The following is a 9554-nucleotide window of genomic DNA, read 5'->3' on the forward strand; positions in this document are numbered from 1 at the left end:
TGGGAGAGAAAAAGAGGTGAAGTTTACTTTTCTAAGGAATCAGAAAATAAGTTTGGGGTAGGGGAGTTTGAGTAAATATAGGTGTTTGCTCCTAAGAACCGTCGGCCCAGATTAGGCCGGGCCAAGGATCCAGGATGGATGGCCAGGCTGCAAGCCGTATGGGAATAACCCACTGGAGCACGATCCCATCCCATCACCCAGAGGCTGAGCCACGTGGCAGAAGCTCAGCGAACATTGGAAAAGAGGAACGTTGCCCAAGAAACGTGAGAACACAGGGTGAGGTGGACCCCACCATGGTCACAGGCAGTTAGGAGTAATGCAGGCCTGCTGGGACACATGGCAGGCGCTGATTGAGGCTGGGGAGTATGGGACCGAGAGAAACGGATTGTGTGGGGAGCAACTGCACAAATTGATAAGCAGGGGAGTCTCTCCTATATAAGGAGGACGACTAATACAAAAAAGGACACACAAAAACACCTAACAAGAATCAGAAGCTTTACTTTATTTTACTTTGCATTTTTATTTGTTTTCTTTTCTTTTGTCATTTACTTTTCGATTTTCTGGATTGGAGGGATGTACGGTCATGTTCTAGGAGTGAGTGAGTGACGCAGATGCACTTTTGGAGTCCACGCTCACATCTGGTATGATCGAAATATATACTTGCTTTTCAATCTTGTTTAATCTTGTTTGGTGCTTACTGGTTCAGTTCCTTTTGTTGGCAACCTATTAATTTAATCAGTTTGCGACCTACGTTGTTGGCTTAACCCAAAAGACCTTAGAGCTACTCAGGCAAGAGGGAGACCGACTGCCTGGTTAGGAGTCAGATCAGGCCGTATTGGCCTCGTTTGAACCTACGCAAAGGTTCTGGCACGCCCGCGCTATTTGCACCAAATGCATGTTCCCCTGTGTGTGAGTGTTGTGATTTTTCTCGCCAACAATAGGCATTAGGCCAAGTATAGGGGAGTGATAGAAATTTCCCCATTTTCTTATTGCTTTAAGTCCTACAGTCATTACGAGTAAGGTTGGAATTTTTATTTCCAGTTTATGTTAGGTTTCTAAGAGTCCTACTTGATTTAGGAGAGCATTCTAAAGCTGGAGGTAGATCTAACAAGTGTTAATTTGAGTTGAAATTGGTATTCCTAGTTAGTATGCAATCGAGTCCTATGTTTAGTCTGTAAAATAGATGTAACTGCTAAAGGCCAAACCCATGAGCTCAAAGAATCTCTTTGGTGAATTCCAAGGAGCTCTCGCAGGTGTCTTTCTGTGGATTCACAACACAAGTGCAAAGTCTACTTTTTGCTTTGCCTAGGTATCATTCATATATATGGGATAGAGACAAATGGTTGAACTTGACCAGGGTACAGAGTGCCACACTCAGCAACTGTAAGAAATAGGATACAGGACTCTGCCATTAACTATTTTTTCAAAATAACAACAAATACGCACTACATTGGATTAGACAATGATAAATTATTAATTTGTCAATATAACTGCTGACTAGTGATAGATAAAAGTAAGGTATCACCTTGGACATTTACAGAAATTTATCATAGGAAAGTATAGAAATGCATATGGTAGTTGTTATTATGTTGCACTCAAGTGTTTATGTACCTAAGGAAAGAAAAGTAACTGAGCCTCAAGTACAACACCAGATTACAGGCAGCAGCGGCATCTGAATACCTGATACTTATCTGGCATGGTTACTTCATCCTTAACAAGGGTCTATGCAACATAATCCTTCAATGTAGTACTCATTAATTGGTTAAACATCAAATTATGGATCTGATAGTACGAGATGTGGGAAAGGGGTACAGGGAGAATATGAAATGTAATAACATAATGTCTAGAAGAAGCATTGGTCCCAAGAACCCACAAACTAATGAAGCTAAATTCAAATGTTATTTAATGCCAACGATAAAGAAACCAAAGCCACTTCTTCATCAAAGGTTTCCCACAAGTCTTGATGGATTCCAGAGGCAAAGAAAAAAACATATCAGCCTGTGCAAATGGAAAACTAGTTGAGAAAGCTGATTCTTTTCTTCCCAAATAATTGACAAGAAACTCCATCTCACCATACAATTTAAAAGGGAAATAAAGTTTAAAAAAAAAAAAAAAGGCCACTGGTATGAAGCAACACATAAAACTAATTCCAAGTGTCATGGAATTTTTGTTCCATGCATATATTACATATCATTGCAAATATCTCTTCAAATCTAGAGTGTTATGGTTTTCGGCAAAAGTAGACAATAAATATTTCTTAAAGGAATTCAAAGTTCAAAGATTTAGACAATAAATCTTGGTTACAGGAACTCAAAGTTCAAAGATCTTAGAGGCACCAAAGTCCCAAAATGCCACAGCCAAATGAATCTTGGTGGAGCTTGGAGGATCATTGCTGTTGTTTACCACCCCTCCCGCACCAGAAAATAAATGGAAAAAAAGAAAAAGAAAATATCAAATTAATTTAATTTGGGAAGAATTCCTAAAAAGTACATTGCTTCATGTTGAAAAATGACTTGCTAGAAGAACAATTCTTTCTAGCTATAACAACTTTAATTCAAGAAATGGGAAGAGGGAACTATAATTAATTTTGGCGCAAAGATGGTGTCAATTAACATCTCTGTGTCTCAATTGCAATAGGATGATGTTTTCATCAAACAGTGGCTCACCCTTGTAGGTTTCTGTGGAAAACTGGTGGATCTCCAGCTAGGGCTGTGGGTCTAGATAAAGCTTGGTTGAGGGTAAGTTTTCTTTGGGTTAAAGAAAGAGTGAGAACATAGAACTCACCATTTGTCTCATACATGTCTTTGAGAAGATTGATCTTCTAGGGTTGAGAGAGAGATGCAGGAGTATGGGGATTAGGGATTATCTAGTTTTGAGTATAAGCTGAGAATGATACTCTCCATTCTAATCTTGTCTTCCCATTGCGAAGAACAGATCACATCCCATGTACAATCGTAGACGCTATAGCCTAGATCCTATCATCAATCCACATAAACTATGTCGTTCTTAATTTGGTGCTTGCTTTGCCTACTGTTTTGTTCCTTGGTCACTTCCTGGATCTAGTTGATAACAACAGTTATCAATGAAATACATTCTCATAGCACATACTTTTTTTGGGACCACTTTTTCTACCTTCAAAGCTTTTGAAGTCTAGTCTTGAAGCCACTTAGTAGTTATCTTCAAATGACAGTCAATTGAAGTAGTAGCACGATGTCAGTAAATGTACGTACTAGCAAAGAAAAGGAGAAAAAGAATAACAGAATGAAAAGACCAACCTGGTGATCTGGGTTCTGGAAAACAAAACTCTTAGGCCTTCTGACATACGCAGTCCCACCAGTTGGATTCAAAAGCCCAGCTAAGACCTGTGCCACTAACATTAGTAACATATTTTTTTTCTTTTTTTTGGGGTGGGTGGGGAAGGGGAGATGGATAACATCAGTAGCGCATTGCTTACTCCAACTAAATGACCCTTCTATTTATCAATGTAGGTGAAACCTGTCAGCCCGGGAGCCCTGACATCAAATATTCAGGAACTCCATTGTTTATGGGCGGCATAGGTTTCAATTCAAAGAAACCTCGATAAGATTGAACACTAATTCATACAAAAAGACTAAAAATAAGCAACACAAACCACCAGCATAGAGTGAAATAGTGAGATACCTTTAAGAGTGTGGATTTGCCGCAACCATTAGGTCCAAGAAGCATCCAGAGCTGTCCAGAAGGAATCTGAAGAGAACAGTCCTTGAGAATCGGAACAAATTTCCCATGTCTTGTCGTGATCGAGTAATTCAGATTCCGGCCTTCGATGGCGAAATTCTGAGTAACAAGACCACTTCAAATGTGGATAGGAACAAAGAAAGTCAATAATAATGTTTTAGACGACAATTCTGTTTGAGAAGTGAGAAATTTACAGAACCGAAATCTCAGGCCTGAGTTTAGTGCTGGTGTACCTTGTGTCTGTGGTAGAATGTAGAGGAGGAAAATGAGCGGCTGAGGCGCGAATGAACGCAGACAGATTCATCGCACAACGGATTTTCTTCACCGTTTATTGCGAGCGAAATGTTAAGCCGAACGCCACTGTAGGGTTTATTGGTCTGGCAATGGAATATAATATAATAATATGTACTGCCTGATTTAATCAGGAATCCAACCCAACTTATTAACTTGCTGACTCTCACTAACATTTTGACTCATTTGGCCTTTTTTAATCTATCTATTATCTGAGAGAATGTTTTCTGTGCGGGGCTGTTCCGCTCAGACACATGGGGTGGGCAAAATGATTATCCTGCCCTTGAGTGACAGGCTTTTGTGTCGCAGACTGCGCTACAACACAAAGAACATCAACCCTTATTTCTTATTAGAAAAAATGTTCTCTATGCCACAGTGCAGCCTGTACCCAGGCACATGGGCAACCTGTGCAGGCGGCAGGGTGATCATTGTATGAAGAAAAGAAAAAAAAAACGGGTTTAACTCTAGTGTGGTTTCCAATAATGAGATTTTTCCTCAACCTGCAAGTAGGGCTATAAACGAATCGGATTCGGCTCGAATAGTGTTATATCCGCATCCACATCCGCATCTGATTAGCTATCAGACGGATTCGGATAGTGTTAAACGAATACGGACACGGATACGGATTGGATATTTTATTCGTTTACATATAAATATAACTTTTTGGATAGCTATAACCTATCAGTATCCACATCCGTTTAGCTTTCGGATGGATTGGGATAGTGCTAAACGGATACGGACACGGATACGAAAACGAATTTCGACTATTCATTTACACCCCTACTTGCAAGTGCAATTGCCGAAAGAGTATAGAAGAAACGAATCCGTCAATTTTTTAAAAAACAAATTCTATATGTGATTATGGAGATTTTTCCTCAACCTGCAATTGCCTAGCAGTGTGGCCATTGTGCCAACACGAGGCCCAATCATAGCATGTAGGGCAACATCAATAGTGTTGGATTTTAACATCTATAGGGGTAAGGTGGTCATTTTGCTTATCTGTATTTGGAAGCCACGCTGCCCGGTAAGTTTTTTTAAAAGAAATATTATGTCTTTTTCTAGAGCAAGTTTGTACGGTCGTACTCGCATGGAGGAAAGGAAAGAAAATACAGATAACTAGCGAGAAGCGACGAGCCGACGACATCTTTTGTCATTTTGTTTGGAAGAATGTGTAAAACCCAAGTGTTTCTTATCTGCAAAGAGAATCAATGGATAAGCAGGAAATTGAAAATTAAGTATAGAAAGAACCCAGGGAATGCCGTTACACCCATCAACCCTTTATCCCATGGCTTTCTATTCTGCTATTCTTCCTCACAATTCCTACTCATGCCTCTCTCCAATCCCACAAACTCTAAGGAGAAATCCATGCATTCGGGGAGTAACCGTCAGAGCTACAAATGCTGCCGCTGGACCAGGCAAGGAGAATGGCACTCAGGCGACGGCGACGAACGAAGAGCCCTCTAAGACTCCGTCACCGACGACGACAACAACAACGACAAAGACGAATAAGTTGCCCAAGAAGCCTGTATATTCAAGTAAACTCACACTTGTCTTTTTATTGGTCAAACAATGGCCAAAACTGTAAGATTACATTTGTTATGCTTAATCTTGTAGTGAAGAAAGGTCAGATCGTGAGAGTGGACAAGGAGAAGTATCTTGACAGTGTCAATGTAAGTAGCACTTGTTTATCGAAAATTCAGTTTTTTCTGCTATCTTTTTATAACGAAAAAGGGCTGGATTTTATTTATTAATGTAAATACATTTACATTAGCATGCTTTGATCAAGATGATGCCAATGCCACTCAGAATGCCTAAAGCCTACCGAAATAAAAATCTAAAGGTAGGAGACGGCTTGAGATATTGGAATGAAAAATTAAAAGGTTCTGTTAAAATTGAGGCCTTCAACTCTTCAAGGTGTACTTAATTGCCGCTTAATTTAGCTTCAAAGGATTAAATGGCGGATACTAACCCTTGTTTGGGAGGGAGTGTGGGGAAGTTCAGGGTTTTCCATAGAAAACCCCTGATGTTCCTTTTGGTGGGGATGACTTCTACAGAGGATGAAGAATTTCTGGCTGGGTTGGGGACATGCTTTCACTCCCCAATAGTGTTACAGGATGAAGCCAAATCAAATGGATGAGCAAACCAGGCATTACACATAGAAAGTTACATTCCCATCAAATAAGAGATGCCAACTATGAATAAGAAAACTCATCCATATAATGGATCAATACAAAACAGCAGGTATGATAATTGTTGAATTGAAGAAAACGTTAACCAGTTATTGCAAGTCTAAAAGCGAGATATTTACCATTTTATTGTTTTCCTTTCAGTTTTACTGCTAGTTTATGTAGATCCATTGTAATAGAAACAATAACTATGATCTTTTGTCTTTATAACTTCAGTATTTGTCTGTTGGACATCCTCTTTATTACAAAGGCTTGGACTACATCTATGAAGATCGTGGTGAGGTAACTCTCTAACTTTAGAGCAGAACTGATAAAAACATGGGTGATTAATTCAGTCAAGACTGTCCAATTGGGCCTACGAAGAATTTATTTTGGGCCACTTTTTTATTGTATCGAGCCTTAATTATAACCCCATAAGTGTGGGTTGCAGTCGGAGTATGAGATTAGTAGTAGTAAGGGTCTTAGTTATTAAGGTTAAAAGAGTTTTGAGTTAGATTAGATTTCTTATTTGCTAGAATAGAGTCCAGATTTGAGTTTGCTTTTCTTAGTGTGCGAGAGTGAACAAGAGTTCAATGGTGAATCTAATTAGGAATTGCAAAAGGTCTATATATATATATATATAACACCCCCACATCGACCAGACATGATTGATTTGGTACTGCTGTACCATGTGTACGATAGCTTCCTCCTCTACTTCTTCTAGTTCTGATTACATCTGCAATCAGGTGCCATCTCTTCAATCCTTTCTTCTTGTTTCTCATCCTGATTCTTTGATATTCTCTCTTTTCTCCTCGTCAGATCGATTTCACAATTTCAACTGTTATTGCTGACTATTATTTCTGATATCAAGTTTGAGATTCAAAATTCTACTTGAATCATATCCGAACTGTAATCTAAGATCTGATTTTCATTATCTAACTTAGTCTCTCAGTTCTTATCCATAGTTTGAATATTAAGCAAGCTGGGAATCATCTATAATTCTAGATCTGATTTTCATGATTTCCCTATCAATTGTCTAGCAGGCCCCTTACACTCCACCAGATTTCTTCTAGATCTGACCATGGGTTTGGGAGTTATGAATTTCTCTTATTTTCTCATTACTGCATCAGTGATTCTATTCTTTCTTTGTAGGGCTCTTCTATTTTAGTGAAACAAGCTCTTCATGATGGATCCCTAGTCCTTTTAATGTTGCTGTTTCACTTGTTAAATTTATATAAGCCAATTTTCAGAAGTGGTTTCTGTTATCTATTATTATATGTGTCCATTTCTCATCTACTGTATGAAACTATTGTTAGGTCTTGGACATACGTATTTTTGAGACAGGAGAGTATGCACTTGTAAGTATCTTTCTTTCATTTCATGCTTCTTTTCCTTCCTTTTCTCTTGCTCAAATAGATGTTATTGAGTATATATTTTTACTATAAAAAGGAAATGTATTGAACTCTTGAAAAGAGTCTTGAACTAAGGTGTGGAATTGGACTATAATAGATTCATCTAGGGGAGCAGATTTCGTTTGAGTGGCTGAAATTTCAATTCCTGGGACACTAGAAGAAAACAGTAGTTTTTGAAAATGGCACATTTTTAAAAATGAATGACGCGCCTACTTTTTCCAGTTTATCTGAAATACATGAGAAGTTTGAGTTTATATGAAATGAGCAGGTATTGTCTAGCTAATGCATGGCTTGATGATACTTTGCTTTCAGATTGCATGGGTTGGAATCCCAACTGCACCAGCTTGGCTCCCAACGGATATGCTTATCAAGGTATCTTGAAGAAGTTTTCACAATCATTGTGTAGAATAACTCATTATCCTTGACTAGGTAGTTCCTTACTGGATGACATCATATAATTAGTTTTTGACATAAATTGCTGAGGAAAATGATTTAGAAAGAATAAAAAAAAGGCGTACCTAGTGCTCCCACCACTGCAGGGTCTGGGGAGGGTCATAATGTATGCAGTCATACCCCTGCTTTCAGCAGAGAGGTTGTTTCTAGACTCGAACCCATGACCACTTGGTCACAATGGAGCAACCTTTACCGTTGCACCAAGGCCCACCCTCGATTTAGAAAGAAAATATATATATATATATATATATATATATATATATATATATATATATTCTTATGTTGTTTGTGGTTCAAATAAGAATGTGCTTTTTGGATAACAAACGGAGGAGGAAGAGAAGTTAGAAGCATCATGGGAATTGAACTTTGCAACAAAAGCCTTGTTCATGATGTAATTGTGTCTCTTATAATTACTAGGTTACACACTGTCAAATGAACCACGTTTGAATCACCAATCCAAAAATCTCATGCACACCTAGTTATATATGTGTCCAAGTTTGATGATACTTAAGTCCTTTCTTAACGTTTATTTAACATATGGATTTGTTCAATGGATGGTGCCATCATTTTTCTACCACTTTTAGTTGATAGCACAACTTAATTTTCCAGTTTGCATAGCACATGTTACTGGAATCCTTTACCATGAAATGTTGATTCTCGTTTTCTTAACAAATATTTGACTCTGTGGTAGATTTAGTAGAGTGCTCTGCATCTAATCTATCTGACTTCTGATATCATTTGCAGTCCAATACACTCAATTACGAGAGGATGTAAATTTAGGCCCTGAAGGCAGAACCCTGAAACATCCTTTGTGGATGCTCTTAGCTCCTGTCGTGCTACAAGTACTTCTAGGTTTTCTTGTGCATCCTTATTCGTTTATCTCTGGTAAATGATGTGTAGTGAATTTATTAGATGATTATATCTCATGAATGATAGAATTTGAGGATCTTGTTATGTATCAGATAAGGATTGGATGGTTTTCTACTGTTACTTTTTCTTATTCTCTTCCTCCTGTTTCTAGACTACAATGCAGGACCATGACCATGACCTTACCATTGTGCTAGATGTTTTATTAATTGTGACTTCTAGAGAAAGATTAGGTTGCACTAGATGCATGTACAATGTAGGTTACTACCCAAAGTCTGATGGGACCATTATAATGAAGCATTTTAAAACATGATAAGAAAATGGTAATCTACTCATCTGTTCCAGTGTTCATTGAGGGTTTCTTTCTTTCTTATCTTCAGCATTCATACCTCATTTTTGTGAGTTTTTCTCTCACAATCCTAACTCTAAATGAAAATGTTGGGAGCTTATTTTTCCTAAATTATGTTACAACGCACACCTCACATACACCATATAGAGCGTACAATTTAGTTTAAGTACATTTCCTCGAGAGGGTTCTGTATCCTAATTTCATGCTGACCTGGGAAATACACAAGTTCTGGAGACCTGGATTACTCTTTTTTAATAGACCCGACTGGAATTCTCCTTTTTAGTACTCACTGACATTATT

The 9554-nt window shown here is 38.2% G+C and overlaps 2 protein-coding genes across 2 annotated transcripts in view; one reads left to right on the forward strand and one right to left on the reverse strand.

Annotated features, from left to right (window-relative positions):
* Positions 1 to 4033, reverse strand: part of LOC122663754 (ABC transporter I family member 10) — a 7008-nt gene extending 2975 nt beyond the window's left edge. The window contains exons 1-3 of the mRNA XM_043859400.1: positions 3951 to 4033; positions 3661 to 3832; positions 3276 to 3362 (exon numbers count right to left, since the gene is read on the reverse strand). Of these exons, the coding sequence (XP_043715335.1) occupies positions 3276 to 3362; positions 3661 to 3832; positions 3951 to 4021 (330 nt within the window). The 5' untranslated portion in view covers positions 4022 to 4033. The remainder of the gene's footprint in view (positions 1 to 3275; positions 3363 to 3660; positions 3833 to 3950) is intronic.
* A 1162-nt stretch (positions 4034 to 5195) lies between these two features.
* On the forward strand, positions 5196 to 8999 carry LOC122667772 (NAD(P)H-quinone oxidoreductase subunit O, chloroplastic). The gene is made up of 6 exons (XM_043864199.1): positions 5196 to 5543; positions 5623 to 5678; positions 6411 to 6476; positions 7490 to 7531; positions 7898 to 7957; positions 8783 to 8999. Exons 1-6 carry the CDS (start codon positions 5264 to 5266, stop codon positions 8810 to 8812), a joined length of 534 nt encoding a protein of 177 aa, XP_043720134.1. The 5' UTR covers positions 5196 to 5263; the 3' UTR covers positions 8813 to 8999.
* The last annotated feature ends 555 nt before the right edge of the window (positions 9000 to 9554 follow it).

Source organism: Telopea speciosissima, chromosome 1 (assembly GCF_018873765.1).
Source record: "Telopea speciosissima isolate NSW1024214 ecotype Mountain lineage chromosome 1, Tspe_v1, whole genome shotgun sequence".
Lineage (NCBI taxonomy): Eukaryota > Viridiplantae > Streptophyta > Magnoliopsida > Proteales > Proteaceae > Telopea > Telopea speciosissima.